This window comes from Engraulis encrasicolus, chromosome 16, assembly GCF_034702125.1.
Source record: "Engraulis encrasicolus isolate BLACKSEA-1 chromosome 16, IST_EnEncr_1.0, whole genome shotgun sequence".
NCBI classification, from domain to species: Eukaryota; Metazoa; Chordata; class Actinopteri; order Clupeiformes; family Engraulidae; genus Engraulis; species Engraulis encrasicolus.
The window spans coordinates 28761930-28784392 of record NC_085872.1 but is presented as its reverse complement, the minus strand read 5'-3'; the positions used below and the strand labels follow the sequence as shown (position 1 = coordinate 28784392).

At 40.0% G+C, this 22463-nt stretch overlaps 2 protein-coding genes across 2 annotated transcripts; one reads left to right on the top strand and one right to left on the bottom strand.

Moving 5' to 3' along the window:
- The first annotated feature begins 435 nt into the window (after positions 1-435).
- Positions 436-9307, top strand: mier1b (mesoderm induction early response 1b, transcriptional regulator). Its single transcript, XM_063220373.1, has 13 exons — positions 436-452; positions 1600-1624; positions 1834-1979; positions 4302-4493; positions 5006-5126; positions 5398-5462; positions 5552-5624; positions 5792-5943; positions 6195-6276; positions 6414-6508; positions 6672-6799; positions 7542-7669; positions 8375-9307. Exons 1-13 carry the CDS (start codon positions 444-446, stop codon positions 8689-8691), a joined length of 1533 nt encoding a protein of 510 aa, XP_063076443.1. The 5' UTR covers positions 436-443; the 3' UTR covers positions 8692-9307.
- Positions 9308-9352: 45 nt separating this feature from the next.
- LOC134465558 (nucleotide sugar transporter SLC35D2-like) lies at positions 9353-22403 on the bottom strand. The gene is made up of 13 exons (XM_063219281.1): positions 21668-22403; positions 21331-21364; positions 21156-21242; positions 19974-20041; positions 13412-13483; positions 13191-13259; positions 12952-13054; positions 12691-12783; positions 12448-12515; positions 11881-11959; positions 11672-11754; positions 11488-11546; positions 9353-11132 (listed from the first exon to the last, which is right to left on the bottom strand). The coding sequence occupies exons 1-13, from the start codon at positions 21763-21765 to the stop codon at positions 11122-11124; spliced, it is 924 nt and encodes a 307-aa protein (XP_063075351.1). The 5' UTR covers positions 21766-22403; the 3' UTR covers positions 9353-11121.
- Between the last annotated feature and the right edge of the window lie 60 nt (positions 22404-22463).

Sequence of the window (22463 nt, the reverse complement as noted above, 5' to 3'; positions counted from 1 at the left end):
GCATCACTATCAGCCAAAAACGCATGCTGAGTGTCATGTGACTATAGCCAATGCTACTGATCAGAGACTACACTGAATATTCCTATCATTTCATGTTTTTCATGTATTTCTGGCAATTGAAATAATAGGCCTATTTATTATTTAGCCTATTATCCTATTATTAGCCTATTATTAGACCTGTTAAAATTTCAGTAGGAATGTCGAGGATAACAAAATAACAGAGCATACATCAATGCGAATACAAATAACAAGGAAGATTTCTACAACAGCTACCACATTTCCACATCAACTAAAACTGAACTTGGAATATGCTGGCTGGCTGGTCACCAGCAAGGTGTGAGGCGCAGTCTGTGGACAACTTTGTGTGGGTGGAGCGCCAATGAGAATGTTCATCCGGGAAATATTACAGACCACCCCCAACGTGACCCTGTAAAATCGCAAATATGGCGGAGGTAAGATGAGAATTTTAAAGATGCCCTGTCTGCAATAAGTTATTTTACTTTTCCCCACGGAGTGCATAGTAAATATAGAATTGACTATTGAATTATTAAGGGATGTGCGATTCCATAGACTTAATATTTGAACTTGTTTTAGCTGCAAATACTGCAAACTTAATAGCTAATCCCATCCTTGGGTAGCTTGTATAGCCTGCTAACGCTACCTTCGTTTGATATCTGGAGTTAACATTATACATTGCTAGTTGCGTAGCCGCACGGGAGCGAGCGTAGGCAGGTTTCAATATTGTCTGGTATGGATATACGCTTGCGTTTTTTTAACGCATGGTTATTTTTTACATTTTAGACAATATTGTCAACATAAGAATTTCGCGCTCTTGTTATTCAAAGAGTGCTGTCAGCCCCTACTAGACATCTACGATGAGTAGGTAGCCAGAAAGCTAAGCATTAGCAAGTTAACTTAATTATCATAGCCAGCACACTGAATGCAAGCACCAAGCTGCAATGAATCAAACAAGTTCATGAAATTATTAAATTGATTATGGTAGATCCGCTGCCCACACAAAAGCTGACCATATCGGGGCGTCTATTGATATTGTGCATGTAAATAAATGTTTGCAAATGGCAATGTTAGTCTGTGCAGTACCTTGTTAAGGTAACTTCCAGGGCGCATTTCAAGGGGCTTGACAGAAGTGCAGCACTATTTACAGATGGCATTCTAAACACAACTTACACCTGTGTTTGAGCGGCTGCATAGTAGGCCATACATCATGGTGAATTCTCGCCAGTTCTGGAAAAGACTACATTCGGGTCATGGACCAGTTTGATATGAAAGTAATCCATTAGGATGTTCCCTTTATTCTGATCTGGAAATTGAATGCTTGTTAGTAATGGTGTTGATGAAACAGTACAGTAGGCTACAGTTTGTAACATTAGTTAGTGTATGAGATTTTATAATTGTCAGAGTTCAAGTGTTATAAGCTTCTATGGTGCAAGGAAATAATGTCAATAGAGCTCCTATGAATGATTCATGACATTGTGTACTATGAATGAATCTTCATGTAGCACTAGATCAACATGTCATTGGATGGCTGTCTCCTATCAGATAGAAGTTTCTAATATACGTTCTTTCCCCCTTCCCTAGCCCTCTTGTGGGGATTCGAGTCCAGGTAAATATTCATACGAATACATTTGAAGATTATTAAAAATATTATTTAAATTGTAATGTTGCATTAAATGTTGCAATTTTACAGTCGCAAATGCTGGAATATTTGCTATTCTATGTTATAACTAAATAAAACTAATTACTAATTGCTGTGGCCACATGGAAGTCGAATGATCATGTGCCCTGTGTGTTGTCCTCCGTACTTCCTGTAAGGATGCTCGACTGGATCAGACAACTTGGACTTTGATCCTTCGGCAGACATGTTGGTCCACGACTTCGATGACGAGCGGACGCTGGAGGAGGAGGAGATGATGGAGGGGGAGACCAACTTCACCAACGAGATAGAAGACCTGGCCAGGGTGAGTTTGGCAGAGCAGCAAGCATGGAGCGCCACTATTTCTGTTGCAGTACTCGTGATCTTTCACTTGTAGTTGGCTATGGGTCATGTCTGTTAAGCCGTTGGCACACCTTTCAAACATGGCTTGGTAAGTGCAGTCAGTGTGCATTGCCTTGCCAACTGCTGGCATAATGGTTGTCCTGTTGCCTACAGTAGATGTAGGTTGTCTGTGTACCTGACGCATGCCCCCAATAAACGTAGACTTTTAATAATGCAAACCAGAAACATGTACACAACATCTTTGTACATTACAGAGGTATGCAAGGACAGAATTGGAGTTGGGCCTGTTGGCTGTGTTGTTTCATGTGCATGTTTGACAGTGATGGGAGGAAGGTGGAAAAGCTGACATGGGCTTCACGTGGCTTGGAGTCCTGTTAAGGATGATTTCAGTGGTTGCTTATTCTTTCTGATGATTGTTTCATTTGGATGGTTTATGGAGTTTGCACCTGCTACATCAGGCTGCCATGGCTTTCAGGAGTTTGGCTACCTTGTGTCTTTGTGTTGTGTGATAAGCTATCACATAGAATGTATCTCTTTGATCTGTCATCATGCGTTATAATATGTCAAGTTTACTTGTTCTACTTCTATGTTGCAGAAATTTAATTTCTTTATGTTCAATACTTGTGGTGCCTCTAGTTGGTGTGAGGCTGGTTGTTTGGCCGTTTAACACGTTTTCTTCCACAAATGTAGTTGTACTTCTGGTGCTGGTGCATGGTGCACGTACAGTATATTTTATATTACACTTGATTGTGGATGGTGGTGGTTATGTTAAGACCTGCAAATGTGTATATTTACGGAATGCGTATGGTAAATTACTTAAATTTAGCATGCTATATTTGGTTAGAAATTAATTTGCTACCAACATGAGGGACTTGCTTCAGTAAGGAGCAGCTTAGTGGTGTCTCACTGCAGAGTGAAAGCGAAAACATTGGCAGAATTATCTGAATCTGAGTCTGAATGGTTGTCGTGCATTTCAATGTGCTTATGGTACACGATATGTGTATTACATATTTAGTGTGTGCCGTTATATTTGACCCAGAGTGGATGTGTGGACATCGATGGAGTGACGATTATAATAAAAGATGTCAAGTCTTGTTTCCTACTGTACCAGTGCACCCACACTAACCTGTAGCCAAGTGTCTCCTCAGCCAGTCTTGTGACCAGGTCAGGCCTCCTCCTCAGTGAAACATTGACACAAGCCATGTGAGGACATGGTGTGTGACAGCTATTCCAAATGCTCCTGTGGAAAGACGATAATAAAACACTTTGAATCAGTTAACAAAAAAAACATTGCACAATGGGCACCATACGAATTGAGGCATTAACAATGATAAAGTGTTTGAGTCTCTTTGAGTCTGAGCTTTTTGGGTGTTATCAGCTAATTGTTATTTTACGTAAAATTGCAAAACCTGATAATGCCTTTACATGTCAACCATCGCTGCTGTATGTTGCAGCGAAGCTGCTAAAGGAAGCGAGGTCATGGTGTGTTTACCTTAGCCAGCCAGAGTGAACCAGTACACCTGGGGCACCTAAGTCACGCCATTGTACTTCCGATCCATGGGGCTGTAACTCAAAACATTTTAATGGGAGTGAATGGAGCGAGTCAAGCTAAATCCCGATTCCGTTTGGCATGTGCTCTTGATTTCACACATGATGGAAACTTTTAAGAAAAAGATTGGATTGGATTGGCGTCGTCAGACCACTCATTTTCGGCAGGCAAGAAAGGTAATTTTAGTTTTTGTGCGAAACTGGGTAAGAGACTACAACGTGCGCCTCACCTATTTGACGTGAACGGAGGCTGAAGGTGCGCAGCCAGCCCTACCGCTGCACCGCGGCTGAAGTGGCTACACGTCAGACATGTGACTTCTGTTGTGTAGTCCAAATAATTACAAATTTTGTACGCGCCAAGTCATCAATCAATTGACAAGTGAATTGGACAATCACACCATTGGTTATCATTAATTCTGAGGTACAGCATATGTGTGATTGAGGGGGGAATGTGCGGTAGATCGGAATATAGGTGTGATCAGTCCATTAGAGCCCAGTCAAACTTTTTAACTTTCTCAGCCCCATGAGCTGCCCGGAAGGAGCGGAGACTTGGGTACCCCATGAATGGCAGGTTTTCCAGCCATTTTATTCAGAGCTTTTGACTCGCTTGCATAGTATTCAAATATTTTCCAGCTACAGTTAGCAAGATAGATGGTGTTTGTATATCCCATTTAATCTTTGTAATATTCTAATTTTATACTTCTACTTTATACATTTCTTGTTCTTTTTTAAATAGGAAGGACAGATGCCAATCCAGGAGCTTTTAAACCTCTACGGCTACGGTCACAGCATGTCTGTGGATGGGGAGGAAGAGGAAGAAGAGGAGGAGGAAGACGAAGAGGAGGGCGACGATGATGAAGACGATGATGAACCAGACGCAATTAATGATGAGGGCAGCAGAGGTCCTGCAGAAACAGAGAGGGTCAAGGTGAGGTTTTTTTTTACTACATTAAACGTTTTAAAGGTGCAAAGTGTTTCTTTCCAGAATTAATGTTGCCCAATCACATATATTACCTTGTCATGAATACATCACCCCCAAATTCTAAGCGCTCATGATTGAAATTGCACTTTTCATACAGGAAAAAGTGGATTTTCTCCATGTCTTCCATTTTTAATTTCCAGACATTTTTAGCTGCAAATGTCACTTTACTTTGGTCATACTAGTACATTTTAGTTAGATTTAGTACGTATTCATGAAAAGACCAAAATTGACAATAGGCAATACAGGCAGCATAGTTGCAATACACACTCGGTCCATCATCCTACACAGTGCACCTTTAACGACCTAATCACTGGAGACTTGTCAATGAAATATTTCAGTTTCACCCCTTCATTTAGTTTTGAATTAATTATGTACATCATCATGCAGACCATACATTTCATGTACCATTTTAAATGAGAGTCCTGGTGGCGTTTTGATGACGTGCTTTACTTCTTCAGGAGGAGCGGACCGTCTCCACGGGACAGGCAGAGGAGTTTGGCCCCACCACTGTTGGCATCACACGCTCTGCTAAATCTCACGGGACTGCAGAACTCATCCGCCCACCCAAGTTCTTTGAAAGTACGGTGGATTCTGAATTAAATACTTTAATATGCTGTATAATATGCTTTGCAATTAAGTGTATGCAATCTTTTGTATTGTGTACTGTGGATTCATCTATGCTGCTTGACAACTTAATTCCCTCCGGAATTAATAAATATTACTCCACTCTACTACTCTGCTCTGAATACTGTATATTGTGTTTTTAGTCATTACCTGGTAAATGTTTTTGTTGGTCAATGGCTAGTGTCGCTCTTGAAATAATTGTCTACTGCCTTCCTTCTTTACGCAGATAATGACGCCGAAGAGGAATCGGAAGATGATGAAGACTACATTCCATCTGAAGACTGGAAGAAGGTATTTATTTTATTTATTTTTTTCGAACAAAATTGCTGTTTTCTCTAAGTATTGCAAAATTTAACCAAATTGTTTCTCAATCTTTATAGGAAATCATGGTTGGCTCAATGTATCAAGCTGAAATTCCCTCAGGGTTGTGCAAATATAAAGAGAATGAAAAAGGTGAGCTCAATGTTCTGTCCTACCCCAGTGTGTGTATACCAATTAGTTAAATGATACCTGATATTTGAGGGCTTTTGTACAGCATTTAAGACCGCGTTAAACATTGCCTTTTGAATTCATTGTCTTTCCACCGACCTGTTGATAACCAGTAAATGCTCTATCTGTAGTTTATGAAAATGATGACCAGCTTCTGTGGAATCCTGAAGTTATTCCAGAAAACAAAGTCATAGTGTTTTTGACTGATGCCTCAAGAAGAACGGGTGAAGAAAGAGGTGTCGACGCCATCCCAGAAGGCTCACATGTGAAGGACAATGAGCAGGTAAGATTTTTACTTTTTAGAGTCAGGGAGGTGCACATTATTTAAATATATACAATCCCCAAGCACCTGAATGTAATGAAGCTGAGGGAAAATCGTCTCTGGAGGTACTGTGGGCAAGGACTATATCACTATGATATTCTCCCAGTTTAAGTCAGTGTAGTTGGCTCAATGTACAAGTGTCAGCTGAAATTGCTCTTTGAGCTGTGTATTGTTAGGTAGATAACACTCCCTCTCTCTCTCTCTCTCCCCAGGCACTGTATGAGCTGGTGAAGTGTGATTTTGACACTGATGAAGCACTCAGAAGACTGAGGTTTAATGTGAAAGCTGCAAGAGGTACGTTTGGATGCTTGGGATAACTGCGGACCAATCCACAAAAAAGTATTTAGGCTAATCAATCTCTTGAAAAATAATGTTTTCATTGAGTTTAGTTTACCTTGCTGAATGTGTGTGTTTTTAAAATGATCTTACAGAAGAATTGTCGGTCTGGACGGAGGAAGAGTGTAGAAACTTTGAACAAGGCTTGAAAGCTTATGGAAAAGATTTTCATTTAATACAGGCCAACAAGGTGAGAAGAGTATTTTTAAGTTTAAAAATGAAAGTTATTTTTCCTATGATATCTTCGCATTTGACTCCTAGACAAAGGGTTGATGAACTTTAAAAATGTAACACATTTTTAGCTAATTGAATACTGATTGTATTGTTTTTTTGGTCTATCCCTTTGTTTATAGGTGAGGACGAGGTCTGTAGGTGAATGTGTGGCCTTTTATTACATGTGGAAGAAGTCTGAGCGGTACGATTTCTTCGCACAGCAAACCCGACTAGGAAAGAGGAAATACAACCTCCACCCTGGAGTGACGTAAGTGGACACATTTTCTCCATGTTGCATGACTAAGGCAGGGTAAGGGGAAAACGTGATGGCACTTGAAGGAGAGGTCCAGTGGGAGTCAACCCCATTGCCTTGTTTTTCAAGGTCACAAAGTGCAACTAATAACTAGAAAAAGTTAATGTAAATGGGTTACTAACATTAACCAAAACAATTAAATTGAAATGGGAGCTAGTTTCTGACTCATTCAGTCAGGGTTAGTACGTAGTTATTTTGTTTTTTGTCTTTTTTGATGTTGCGTTAAATTATCTTAGCTGTTTTCTCTGCAACACCAATGAGAGATTGTATCATCAATGCTGTTTTGGCTTGGTCATCACGTTGTCGTGTCGGTGTGTGAGTTGGTTTGTTGGATGTTGGAGTGCAGCACTGGTGTCTGCAGGGACTAGCTGCTACTCGGCAATTGTTGTACCACTGTTGCGTGAGACTTGATAGTGATTCTACCAAAGATAGAGTAGAGTATCATTTATGCTGCTGTTTATTCACACCAATTGCCTCCTTTTAGTTTTTAGTTTGTTGGACGCTCCTGTTGAAATGCTGCAGTGGTGTCTGCAGGGGTCAGCTGCTACTCGTTACTTGTTGTGTCAGTGTTTGAGTCAGTATGATTCTCAAGTGGATGTACTGCTGTGTTGTCTGCAGATACTACATGTTAATTGTTGATACCACTGTTGAGTGAGACTTGGTTGCGATGGTTGACCCGTTGCTGTGGTCTTGCCAGGGACTACATGGACCGCTTGCTGGACGAGACGGAGAGTGCGTCGTCGAGCCGGGCGGCCTCCCCTCGCCCCACTGCCTCAGGCAGTAGCACCAGCCACTCGGAGCGGGACGATGGCCTCAACCACAACGGTAAGGGAATAGGTGTTTGTTTTATTGTAGCTCCAAAAAAATGTGATTCAAATGTGACCCTGTCATGGAGTTCAAACACTTCAGTCAGTTGGTTTGCTACGACGTGGCCCCTGTTATTAATTAGCTGTTACCAAAATGGCAGTGAGCAGGTTGTAATGCACTACTCGTAGATTGCTTCTCCATCACTAACTGAAACGCCTCATGCTTACACAGGCTGTCGCATATCAGTTGTCTTAGACTTTGTTCAGAGTGCGTTTCTTGTTTCCTGTCCTACTGTCATAATTTTTTCATAAATGTCCAAACTCCCGAATGTTGGTGAATGGTAATGAATGAGTAACACTTCAAAATAATGGATACATCGTCAAAAAATTATAAAGAAATTAATTAACTAATACCACTGAAGAGTATTTTTATTAATTTACAAGAAAAATTTAGATGTTTGATCAAGAATAGTCCATGTGTGTGAAACACTGAGGTAGAGTAGAGTTCCTTTTATTCATCCAGAGGGAAATTCATGTAAATAAAATTTTAAACAGTGATTTCGCCGATTCCTTTCCCTTTAGTCTGTTTTATTCCATTGTAAGCCCTCAACCCTGTGTACACCAAAGAGGCATACACTTGCTTGAACAAAAGATATGGCATTGAGTGTTCATCCAGTTAACATTTCCAGTTCTTACATCCTGTCCTCCCTCTGGTTGTTGTCAGGTGTAAATAGCGTTGGCGTCGGATTGTACCCACCTGCGCCCCCGCCCCCGCCCCCACCCCCACCGCTGCTGTGTGGGGTGGGTGAGTTGAAGAGCAGGGTCCCGGTTCAGCTCAATGGGCCGGCCCACATACCCCGGCCCGCCCCCTCGGTCCAGGACTCCAACGGCTGCGAGTCCCAGGAGGTGCCCAGCTCCAACGGCGACGGGTCGGCCGGGGTGCCGAGCGACTGCCAGACATTCGAGCCGCTTGTCAAGAAGTGCCGGACTGACGGAGAGCCTCTGGCCGTGCTGGAGGCCTCCCGGGCAAAAGAGGACTGAGAGAGGACACACACACACACAGACATTCTAACACACACACACACACACACACACACACACACACACACACACACACACACAAAATAGACACATTCTAGCGCACACACACATGCACACACACCACTGGCATAGGAGGACTGACAGAGAGCACACACACACACACGCACACGTACACTCACTCACACACACGTACACTCACTCACACACATGCACACAGACCAAATCTTAGACCAAATCCAGAGCCGAGGTGGCAGGCAGCATCCTAGATTGTACCCAGCACAGTGGCCTCCCTCTAACTCTGCAGCAGCACCCATTCCCCCCTCTTCCCCATCCCCATCCCCCACCCCCCCATAAGGCGAAGCAAAGGAGAGGAAGACTGTGGAGGGCAACTGTGATCCTCGCAGCGCTTCTGTTCTCCTTTTTACTGTGGAGGGCAGCTCACATCACTCCAGTGTGTTTATATCAGATAGGCCCTCTCCTCACAGGGGGACTGTCCACGCAGGAAGAAAAAAACAAAAACAAATAGGTTTTCTCCATTTGTATGGCAAATTGTCTAATATTTTTGTAACTATATATTTATATTTTCTATAAAAGTATATGAGTGGTTGTTGAAGCCATGTAAGTAGGAAAGGGGTGGGGGGGGGGGGGGGTGTGTGTGATATTTGTTTAGTTGACTCTGCTACTGAGGTTTTAAGTGTGGGGAGTTCAGGCACATTAAGATGCACTTTTATTCTTTTTTTCCTGTTCATACGTTTGTGTTTGTACTTGGGAGGCAAGACATGCAACCCATTTTGTGTATAAATAAGCCAGTGGAGAAATCCCCTAGGTTTGTTAGGCAGCATTTGACATCAGTGATGTCTACTATCAAACAATACTCGGCACACTAGCTATATTTTTTGACTATTTTAGATTCCATTGACCTTTTCAACACTTATTTCTTTGTGTTAGAAAAGCACGCATAACATGTATTTGACATGTTAAGTTTGTATAGATTTCTTATCCTGTACAGATGTTTTTGATAACTTTACTGTAAATCTGTCTATTGTTCGTTGTCTAAGCTCTTGTGTACTACGGCCACAGCACCATTCATCAAGGAATGACGACATATTTATGTGCTCCTCTATTGGCACACTGGGTCTTTACAGTGAGATGAATTCCCTCAGTGAAACAGACGGCTGAATGTTGGGCATTTCCCTACTGCAAGAACTGTAACTACTACAGTAGCGTATGTCTCATGGGGCCTTACCGGGTCATAGCATTTATCACAGTCTTAACCGCTTGTCCAAATGGTCAGACAAGGGGGTTTGATCTCATGTAGGCTACAGCTGGTTAATCTCTCCTACTGACTGAACTCAACCTGCGATCTGAATCCTCCTCGGTTTGTCCCTGGTCACACTCTTTTGTTGTTTGATTACAATTGTAGGAGTACCAGACTGCCGGCAATACTGTTGAGTGAAATTGTGTTGATGAAATATTTAAGTAACAAACTGAGCAAGTTTTCATACTTACGTCTGTGATTTGAATTCTAACATTAAAATCTAAAAAATATATGTTCTCAGTTGTTCAGCCAGCTCTGCTTCTCACTTTGATGCTGTTCCATTTCATTTCTCCCATGTTGATATCAGTAATGTACTGTACATTTTCTTGAAATTTGACTATTGATCACATTAATAAAACGATTTTTTTCATGACGGTAAATTAGAATTTGGATATATGCCTGAAATGAGCATTTGAACTACCTCATGGTGATAGTGACAGGCTACTGGTATAGGCTAAAAGCATTTTGTAAAAAGTGTATTGTAAAGTTCATTTAATCGGTCCATCACAACTTTTTTTTGTTAAAGCCAGTCATCTAAGTATTGAACCTCATAATATTTGCATAATATTTCTAATGGGCTGTTATTAACGGCACAATGTGATACTTCGATTGAATAAAAAGTGACAAAGTGATATAGTTAAGTAAACTACAGTATAATAATTGTGGTCAGTGACGTAGCAAGATAAGCCTAGACCCCTGTATCCATATCCCAATCAAATGCTTAAGGTGACTAACAGCCCCATACAAATCTCTTTTTTCAGCCTTTATTAGTGGGAGACATTTTGTTGTCAAGTTGGATATCAATTATGCTAGCATTTCTGTCCCATATACTTTTATTTTAAAAAATAATATACAACGAGGAATGTAAATATCACATGGCAATGTACAAAATTAAAATCATTTGAATGTTGAATTAAAATAAAATATAATTTGTAATGTATAAAATGTATATACAAATATAAAATCAGCACTTGTGGGTCCTAGCTCCACATGATAAAACATGTAAAACATAATTAAATGCATCAGATGCTTCTCTTGAGATGCTTTTCCTTGGAGCTGTCGGACATGGACAGTCTTCACCGTTATTCTGGGTTTATCCACACTGGAGAGTCTTAGGCTTTTTCTAAGGAATAGAAAATAGAACACTTTTTAAGATAATACCGGCATCAGGAGGGAAAGTAAAGTACAAAACAACATAAACCAGAAATGTGATCCTACATGGCGAAGAGAAAAATCAGCGATACCTACAGTATTCACAAACTTAGGTATGTAGTAGTTGGACATATTGAGTATGTACTTGTAGACGGATTGTTATAGAAAGGATAGATGTGCTGAATTTGTCATCTTGGTTGGGTTTGTAGTCAATTATTTCAAGTTTCTCTGCTTTTGTTTGAACTGGCAGCGTTAAACTGACACAGAGCAACTTCAACAAATGTCTCGGTCCGCTGTCAGGGTACACATGTGGGTGGGGTACTTACTTTTCTGGTCTTGCTCCTTTGTGAAGGTGATATACGAGTACACTAAACTGCCAGCAATACTGTGGAAGGAAACGCAAAGTTCAACTTAAAAAAACAGTATGCTATTTGAATACAGTATTACTCTCTGTTGCTTTGGCAATATGAGTTGTGTACTGTGATAAATGTAAAAAGAAATGTTATTCACCTAATGTTCAATCCAATGAAGTTCACCCAGGAAAATATGTAATCTCCGCCAAAAAACATGCCAATGTAGGTAACCAGAATATTCTGTGATGGAGACGATGGATGAGATAAAAGGATATTTAGACAATGTACTTGTAAATGCACAGTAATTTCTTAGTACCACAACTTTGAAGCACAATATATACATAATATACTATATATTTGACTTACTTTGATGCAGCCTACAATAGTGGTTGTCAGTGCAGAATTGTACTGTGTACAGATCACAATGGAATACATCAAGATGAACCTACACATGATGAAAGAAGGTTATTTTTCTCTCCTGCTGTAATTTTAGTCAATGCTGTGTTGAAGAAGTAGTTTAAAGCCTGCACATCCAAAAATATCTGACCTGGGAGCAGGACAAACAAATGACCAGATAAGAATGAAGAAGTCCGCTACAACCAGGATTTCTCTGCTCCCACTTTATTTGAAAATTCTGGTTGAGGCGGACTTTTTCTAAGATCAATGCGCCGTTGACAAAGATTCTATTTGAATTTACATCAGAATGCCAATTTACATTTGGGACTGCATTGCACTGGGTGCAGTTTTATATGGCAAAACCTCTTGACACCATGTCTTAGTAAATATCTGGTTAGCACCTATCCTAAACTTAAAACGTCAGCATTCACTTAAGAAATGTAGGCCTATATCATATAACATAACATTGGAGGATGTTTGCAAAGCTATAGTGTACATGATAGATATTGCTCGAAAGGAACAGGGAAAAACGTTTACCCCATAACAGATGACAGCACAAACTGGAAAATAAAGAGTATGTCGGCCCAGCCGTCATACTGCAACGCCTGAAAATGGACAATAGCACAGAGAAAATATGCATTACAGTAGGTTAAACAATGCTGAAAGGTTGTACAGCGTATGGCAGAAAATAGGAGTTGGCGTTTCCCAGTTGGGCTCTCACTTTAAAAAAAAAAAAATGACAGAGTAGACATAAGGGAGTGCCTTCTCAAGCTGCCTTACCTTTTGCATGTCACCGGTGAAAAATGCCAAAGCAATTGTGGGAATGAGCATGAACAAAGCATTGTAATATAGTAGGCCAAACTTCCCTAGTTCCTGAAAAAATATGATCAAGTAAGCATATTGTCAGAAAAAAACAATTACTTTACTAACAGTAACAATGTAATACACAGTAATTGCAAACCAAACCAGCAATAACCCATGTAACCTGAGCAAGAGTCTTCGATATTGAACCAAAATGTTAAGCTAGGCGCTTCCACAAACCTTGGAGTCAAGCTTTTGTTTCATAAAGGCACCATAGGCTGCAGTCAACACATTGTTGATTGATATGAAGACATAGCCTTGCAGATCAAAGGCCAAGTCAGAGCTGCAACATACAGATCACAAAGTTACCTGTCACAGCCTCATCAAGTCACTTAATTGGTGGTTTACATTGATTATGTTGGTTTTTATTTATTATTGAAGTTATTTCTTATTCAGACAATATGGAGACGAATATTTACCTGGCCGCAACCAATGCCCCAAATATCATTGTAAACACTGTAAGCTGAATGGGCACAGGAAATGTCTTTCTGGGAGGGGAAAAAAACAAACAAAAACAAAAAAACATACTTGACTCAATGGCAATACATGTATTTATTAATTTGTTCAGTATATTTATATGATTCATATTTATCCTATCTGTATATTATACAAAGATAGAAAATGGTGGGAAAAAACATACTGAAGCAGAACCCCCTCAGCCAGCATAGTGAACAGAATTGAGAACCTTCTGAGCACTGTGAACATCGGGAGACTAGGAGAAAAAAACCAAAAACAAAAACCAGATGAAAACAAAGCAGGCCATGTAAACTGAAACAGACAAAAAAGATAAAATAATGAACATTGTAGCAGTCAGGGCTCTATTCTACCCATGACCTTTATTATGCCACATTTTCAAAACTCGTGTTCATTTCCGAAACATGACACTGCAGTAAAGTTGTTGATAACCATTTTGTTATTAAAGGTACAGTATGTGATATTTTAGTAGTTCAAACTCTAAGTAAAAACTATGGTAACACTTCCAAATAAGGGGCCATAATTAACAGTAAAGTAGCTATAACCTAATACTTAAGTAAGGGTTAATAACCATTACTTAACGCCATATTAGACACATATTAATTGTTATTAATGCATATGTTGAGTATTAGCAAGCAGTTACTTAACTATTAGATAACAATAGCATATTATTATTTAACTAATAGATAAGTAAGGGCACAGTTAATAGTTAAGTAGGTATCAGGTCATACTTAACTAAGGACCAAAATTAATACTTACTTAATACAAAAGTATGGCATAACTAATGGATAAATAATACATAAATATTGGGAGTTGGGACCCTTATAATAGAGTTGGCTGAGGATAACTAATGGTTAATTAATGGATAGATATTGGTGTTTGGGACCCTTATATTAGAGTTGGCTGCGGATAACTAATGGCTAATTAATCCATAGATATTGGTGTTTGGGACCCTTATAATAGAGTTGGCTGCGCATACCTAATAGTTAAGTAATTAGTCTACTGTGACGTCTAGCGTTCACTCATTCAAATCACTGTAATAATGGCAACAGGAGCCATTATATAGCAAGGATTGGACGTACACTTCTCAATGATGGTGGGGTGATGAGATGTAATTTGTTCATATACCACTTATTAGTTTTAATGGTAAAAACCCTACAATAAATGCAGAACATTATGAAGAGTAATAGTTTTGAAGCGAAACTAAACCATTCCTTTGTGATAATTAAGTTAATGTCTGAAAATATTAGCTCCAAGAAGTGCAGTGCATGATGGGTACTCAATCTACAGACAATATTTCGGTATTATTTATTCATTAGTTATGCCTTACTTTTGTATTAAGTAAGTGTTAATTTTGGTCCTTAGTTAAGTATGACCTAATAGCTACTTAACTATTACTGTACCCTTACTATTAGTTAAATAATTTTTATGCTATGAACTTGTAACAGTTATCTAATAGTTAAGTAACTGCTTGCTAATGTTTGACATATGCATTAAGTAAGGGTTAACGTTCGGCGAGAAGGTCGCTACCGTGGAATAGCAGCACGACAGAGAGAATCTTTAGACCCCGACGCGGAGCGGAGGGGTCTTGTTCTCTCTGAAGTGCTGCTATTCCACAAAGCGACCGACTCGCCGAAAGTTAACCCGCTTATTATATGGATATACTTAAATGATTCACACATGGCGGGGACATTTCTTTAGACCTATTTAATGTTAAGATTGTTGCTGCGCAAAACAAAACAGTGCCGTCTAGGCAACAGCTAGGTAGCCAGGACAACAGGTGTTGTCTATCACAGCAGCTGATTAGAGTGGCAAAAGACCGGACCCCCTGCGGAGTGATATGAAACATTCGCTTTAGCCACTGACTTGTATACAAGCCAGTGGCTTTAGCAGTGAACGTCTTGTTGCCATCAGGACAACGGGTGCTGTCTATCACAGCAGCTGATTAGAGTCTTGTTGAAAAGTCGCTTTAGCAGTGAAAAGTCTTGTTGCCATTGACAGCGGTCTGTTATAGACCAACCCGTCCGTTATCGAAAAATAACAGACGTCCGAACGTTGGGGAGCCCCGTTGAAATGAATGGAGCATTCGACAGATGACGTCACAACCATATAATAATAACAATTAATATGTGTCTAATGTGGTGTTAAGTAATGATTATTAACCCTTACTAAAGTATTAGGTTATAGCTACTTTGCTGTTAATTATGGCCCCTTATTTGGAAGTGTTACCAAAATTACACTTTTCATACATGAAATGGATCTTCTCCATGCACGCCATTTTAAATTTCCAGTAATATACATTTTTTAGCTGTAAAATGTACTGTACTTTGGTCATACTAGTAAGCAGGGCACTAAATTAGCACCAGCCAACCAGCCAAATGCTGGTGAAATTTCAGTTTGGCTGGTAGAAAAGACCAACTTACTAGCCACGCTGACCCAAGAGTGAGTGTGTGTTTGACTAGTACGATTAACATCTACTAGCCATTTTGGCTGGTGGTGAAAAAAGTTACTTTAGAGCCCTGCTAGTAAGTATTAGTGTATTACTTAGTAAACATTCTTGAAAAGATCAACTTTGGGAAAAGGCAGCACATTTCAAGTCAAGTCAAGTCAAGAACAAGATAGTTGTAATACCTACTCACAATCCTACATACTCCGTCTTCAATGTTGACTACATTGTCTATATTGGAGGTGAAGGGCCTATATGCGAGCTGTGTTCATGTCACTTCTATGTGACTGAATTATATAAATGGCACCTGGTGATAGCTGATACACGCTGTATTAAATTGTATTATTAGGGGCCAAGCAGCGAAGCTGGCGAAGGCCCCTACTGTTTTAGCTGGTATTCTTATTATTATGTCACCTCTTTCCTCTCCTTAGCAAGTCTATGGCAGCCCATAGAACCGTAGGTAGGAAAATGCTGTAAATTGGCACACACATTCGGGGCAGACTCAGCATCACCCACATCGATTTATAGGTCCCCAGTCCCAACACTCTAGCGCCACCAGCAGGTCAAAGTTGCAGGTACATTTCTGCTTGTAACTTTTGAACCGCTGGGCCAATTTTCATGAACTTGGTATCCCTGGAATCCTTGGGCCAAGACGAATCCAACGCACTCTATGACGTCATTTTCCGCCAGGATAGTTTTCCCGCCATTTTGAATTTTGTAAAATTCAATAAAAATGCTATTTTTCCCGCAATTTTTGACCAATTCGCCCGAAACTTGGTATATAGTATCTCTGGACTGAGCTACACATGGGGTCTCAAGGAATATCGGATATCTTTTAGCGTTTAGCCGTGACAGCCAATCAAAATTGTCGTAAAAGTGGCGAAACAGGAAGTGAGGTCATATACAGTTAGGGCCATAAATATTTGGACATCTGCACAATTTTCATGTTTTTGGTGCTGTACACCATCCCAATGGATTTGAAATGAAACAAACAAGATGTACATTAACAGCAGACTTTCAGCTTTAATATGGGGGTGTTTGCGTCCAAATCGAGTGAACTGTGAAGGAATTATGACATTTTCTATCAGTGCTACCCCATTTTTAAGGGACCAAAAGTAATTGGACAGTCTAGTATTTATACATCAAACTTTCAATTTTTAATTATTTGGTTGCAAATACTTTCCATTCAGTTACAGCCTGTAATTTGCAATCCATAAACATCAATAGACACTGGGTTTTATCCCTGGTGATGCTATGGTGAGCTCTCTATTGCAACAGTCTTCAGTTCCTGCTTATTCTTAGGGTGTTTTCCCTTCAGTTTTGCCTCCAGCAAGTGAAATGCTTGCTCAACCGTACTCAGGTGAGGTGATTGACTGGGCCATTGAATAATATTCCACTTTTTGGGGGGTAGAAATGGCTAGTGGCTTTCAGATGAAGCTTTGGGTCATTGTCCATCTGCACTGTGAAGCATTGTCCAATGAGTCCAGAACCATTAGGTTTAATATGACATGATAATATAGCCTGAAAATCTTCAGAATTCATCCTGTGGCTTTTGTCGGTAGTCCTCATCATCAATAAATACAAGGGATAATCGTATTGACAGATATGCATGCCCACACCATGACACTACCACCACCATGATTCACTGATTGGGTGGTATGCTTTGAATCATGAGCAGTTCCTTCCCTTCTCTATACTCATTTCTTCCCATTACCCTTGTACAAGATGATTTTTGTCTCCTCTGTCCATAGGATGTAACTCGAGACCTATACAGTCTTTTTAAGACGTTGTTTGGCAAAGCCAAATCTGGTATTGCTATTTCTGATGCAATCAATAATTTACATCTTTTAGTGAACCCTCTGTATTTCCTATGGTGAAGTGTTCCTCAATGTTCTTGATCTTTTTCTTGATTGTTGCCTTGGACATGTATCCACCGTTCACCTGGACACTGTTCTACATCTGGCCAACTGTTGGGAGATGGGTTTTTGTTCACCAGATACAGAATATTGCCTGTCATCCACAGCATTTGTCTTCCATGTCTGCCAGGTAATTTGGTGTTGCTCTGGTATTTCTTTTTTCCAACATTCTGAACTCTTGAATTAATCATATTCAATGTTTCCCCATCTCTCAAATGGGTTTGTTTTGATCTTTTTCCACCTTATGATGGCTTGCATCACTGATGGTGACAGATGGACATGCATGGAAATGCAAATGGAACACTTCAAATGAACTCTAAGACCTTGTATTGACATCTTGGTGATGGTGTAGTATGGGAATAATACACATCTGACTGGAAAATAGCTGAGAAGCCTACTGTCCAATTACTTTTGATCCCTTGAAAAGTGGGCAACACACACAAAAAACGTTGCTATTTCATTCCTGTTTATGCGATATGGATTTTAACACCTTCACATTAACGCTGAGAGTCTACAGTAAATGCACAGCTTGTTTGTTTTATTTCAAATCCATTGTGGTGGGGTATAGGGTGGAAAAGGATGATAATTGTGTTGCTGTCCAAATATTTCTGGCCCTAACTGTATCACAACCGTTTGTTGAATTAGGTTGGGATTTTGTACACACATAGTAGTCCATCCCATAACCTACCACAAAAAAAATTAGAACCCCAGCTCAAACTCTGTAGCGCCACCAGCAGGTCAAAATTTTAGCTACATTTTTGCCTGTAGCTTTTAAACCATATGCACGATGAAAAATATATTATTATCACTAAAATCCTTGGGCCAAGCCGAATTCAACGCACTGTATGAAGTTTTGTCAACGCAGAAGGGAAATTCCGTCATTTTGAATTTTGTAAAATTCACTGTAAGTCTATGGTAGCCCATAGAACCACACATAGAAAATTGCTGTAAATTGGCACACATATTTGAGGCAGCATCAACATTACCCACAGCGAGTTATAGGTCCCCAGCCCCAATAGTCTAGCGCCACCAGCAGGTGAAAGTTGCAGGTACATTTCTGCTTGTAACTTTTGAACCGTTGGGCCAATTTTCATAATCCTGGATCTCTGGAATCCTTGCGCCAAGACGAATCCAACACACCCTATGACGACATTTTCTGCCTGGATAGTTTTCCCGCCATTTTGAATTTATGAAATTCACTAAAAATGCTATTTCTCCCGCAATTTGGACCATTTCGCCCGAAATTCGGTATATTGTATCTCTGTACTGAGATTTGTATGGGGTCTCAAGGAATATTAGATATCTTTTATCGTTTAGCCGTGACAGCCAATCAAAATTGTTGTAAAAGTGGCAAAACAGGAAGTGAGGTCATATCTCAGCAACCCTTTGTCGGTTTCGGCTAGGATTTTTTACACATATAGATGTCCATCCTATGACCTACTGAAAAAAAATTCAGACCCCCAGCTCAAACTCTGTAGCGCCACCAACAGGTCAAAATTTTAGCTACATGTTTGCCTGTAGCTTTTAAACCATGTGCACAATGTAAAATATATTATTATCACTAGAATCCTTGGGCCAAGCCAAATCCAACGCACTATATAACGTTATGTAAATGCAGAAGGGAAATTCCGCCATTTTGAATTTTGTAAAATTCAATAAAATGCTACTTGTCACACAATTTTTGTCAGAATGACCAGCAAAAAGGTACACATCATCTTCAGACTCATAGGCATGTCTGTATTTGAATAATTTTTGATAACTCTTATCGTTTGGCGGTAACAGACAATCAAAATTGTCGTAAAAGTAGCGAAACAGGAAGTGAGGTCATATCTCAGCAACCGTTTGTCAAATTCTTTTAGGAGTTTTTGCACACATACTAGTCAATCCCATGACCTCCCACAAAAAAAATCCAGATTCCCAGCTCAAACTCTCTAGCGCCACCAACAGGTAACAGGAAGTGAGCTTATATTTGTCAGCCCTTTAAGGGATTCAAAATAAACTTGGTTCATGTGAGCACACTCCCCTCCAAGGAATGCACACCAACATTGGCGAGATTTGGGCCAAAGGGGGCGCTGCAGTTCCTTCTGTTGCCGTGGCGACTTTGGCAAGTTTACTGCTTGGCCCCGCATTGCTGCTTGCAGCTATATTTACATTGTACTGTGATGAGTTGTTAACGTAATCCACCAGTCACGGCAATTCATCTGTGCCTTTTTCCACACAGCACGAGGTAGCTTCATGATACCAGACATTTTGTTGTAGTTGCAGTCCATAACTAAATGTATGTACTTTTTAATAGGTGCAACTACACTGTGTGTACATAGGCCTATATGATGTGATGATAACTTGGTGAGGTGAACAATTCTTACTTAAGTTGTTTTGTTCCAAATAGTCCTGTTATTTGATTTCCCACATACAGGAGAGGTAGGGGAAACATCTGCATGAGAAAAAAAAAATACTTCTTAAAAACAAACAAAGGTGCGGTATGCACATTCAAGTTACAAAACATTCTTATAATGTACAATCCCACGGTTGGCTTCTCTAACGTGGTTGAAAATATTGATACACCTTGCATTTACTACCAGTGAATGTTTCATGACAACCCATTCCTTGTCCAGAGAGATGATTAGCCTACCACCCATCACAGCTGGTGGAACAGCCTGTCCTGTTGTGTGCTACCTCTCCTGTGTGTAATTTAGCATAGCCTACGACAGTGGTTCTTAACCTGGGGTGCGGGCACCCCCTGGGGGTGCGCCAGAGATTTCAAGGGGTGCGCGGAATTTTGTTTGTGTTGAGGTTGTGACTAAAATGCTGCTTCCAAACATTATAATTAGGCCAAATCAATACCAAATTAAAACATGTTTGGACCTAAAGTTAAGTCATTAAAGTATTGATTAATATCTAAAGCAAGAATCATTTAGCCTAGAAATCTAGACGCCCCTAGTGGCCGCAAAATGAATTTGCTCCCGGGGGCAAGCTTTGCTGTAGGGGTTTTTGGCGCGGCCAGGCTAAGAATCATTGTAATTATACACTTAAATAATTTTCTAGTACATACACACGTGTAGACGTTTGGGTTGGGGGTGCGCGGCTTGTCTTGGGCACAGGTTAGGGGGTGCTTCAAGAAAAAAGGTTAAGAATCCCTGGCCTACGAGGTCCGTGGTTCAATAGCCTGCGACTAGAAAACTTCAGTTTGACCGCAACATTGCACAAATGTGTACAAATACTGTACATAAACTCATTATCCAATCTTACAACCATAGGTGGCACCCCTGATTGCCTGATTTGGAATGTGACTCCCTAAAGACTGTGGGATGTAGGCCTAGGCCTGTCTATTGTTTTTACATTGACAAGTATAACATATTATACATGCATAGTACGTTATACATTTATTACATCAGAATTGGTCTGTGTGATCACTGTTATTGGGATAGTATTATTAGCCTTTTATAAACCACACTGGTATCTCAAAATTAAAAAAATCAGTGGACTGCTAGTAGTCCAAGCTGTGACAAAAATCAAATGGAGACAGGTTTGCTATGCGAGCTACTGACCTTGTGAGGTATACTTCTGTCCAAGTCTGGAAATGTGATGACTTTCATCTTCTTCCCCATCCACAGCACAATAATAGTGGCCAGCATCTAAAATAAACAAACCAATCTTAGAACATGGTTTATTCATTATGCATAGGCTACATGTAGTTTAATTGATAAAGAAAAGTTGTCTTACCTGCCCAATTCCCACACATAGTGAAGAAGGAAATCTGGAAATAAACATACATACTGTATATTGTGCATATTCATTTGTTTCCTATCAGAAATAATAGAATAGCATAGAACAGAATAGAATGGAATGGAATATCTTTTATTTGCCATTGTAACACGTACAACAAAGGTATTTGACAAGCAAGTACAAAAAAATCGGCCTTCCTCCTTCTGACTCATCTTTAAGAAAGAAATAGGTTGTAGGACGACTGAATATTGCATGAGTTATTACAACACACCTTGATACAATGTCACAGAAAATCGTGATACATTTGTAGCGAGTTTCTTCTATTCAAACCAACCTGTAATTTGTCAGGACGCTTTTGTTCACAACAACAATTAAAAACGAGCTTACTCCATAAAATCCGGCGGCAACAAGTTTAACAAAAACAGATGCCATAGTAGTGACTTTTCTGTAACTAACATGCACATCAAAATGTGCATTAGCTACATGTCACGAATAGACGAATTCCACACACTAAACTTCCGCAACAACTCTAGACTTTGGACTCACGTGTTCTGAAATCCATGGATGCGTTCCTCTTGGACTCAAACCATTGGTTCAAGGCTGAAAAACCCGCCCACGTGATCTGCCCCATTCAATGTTTGCCTTGCCTCCCAGCAGGACCCATACGCAGCACGAGCATACACCAGGACCTACCCAGCCTCTTTCATATCTTGTGGGTCAGGGGTGGGCACTGGACTGAATAACTGTGATAACAATATGTCATGTACAAATTCAGCATTTAAGGAAGCACACTGAAGAGCCTGCGTGGATAAAATGTACTACTATACAAATAATCTTGCTTTGCCTTGCCTTTAAAAAAAGTTGATAATGAAAGATGACTCCCTATCACCAAGCTCAGGAGGGTGGTCTACTCTGGTCAGACATCACACAAATTACTCTATATTAAGAGAGAACTGACTGGACTGTTACCTTCTTGACAGGCCAAGCATAATGATGGCATTTAATCTTAAGAAATCACCTTCAGAAAACTGTAAAAGTAAGAAGACCATTGTATTTTATGCCAACCTGAAGAAAGGCTACGCAGCTTATACTAGATTAAAACCACTTGAGCAAGTACTACTGAAAAGCAA

Coding starts and splice junctions, on each gene's coding strand:
- mier1b (XM_063220373.1), top strand. Junction 1,625..1,833: donor TTGTGGGGATTCGAGTCCAG/GTAAATATTCAT, acceptor ACTTCCTGTAAG/GATGCTCGACTGGATCAGAC. Junction 6,277..6,413: donor TAATGTGAAAGCTGCAAGAG/GTACGTTTGGAT, acceptor ATGATCTTACAG/AAGAATTGTCGGTCTGGACG.
- LOC134465558 (XM_063219281.1), bottom strand. CDS start 21,765: ATGGCATCTGTTTTTGTTAAACTTGTTGCCGCCGGATTTTATGGAGTA. Junction 13,484..19,973: donor TTTGGAACAAAACAACTTAA/GTAAGAATTGTT, acceptor TTTTTCTCCTAG/TCTCCCGATGTTCACAGTGC. Junction 12,784..12,951: donor AACAAAAGCTTGACTCCAAG/GTTTGTGGAAGC, acceptor ATATTTTTTCAG/GAACTAGGGAAGTTTGGCCT.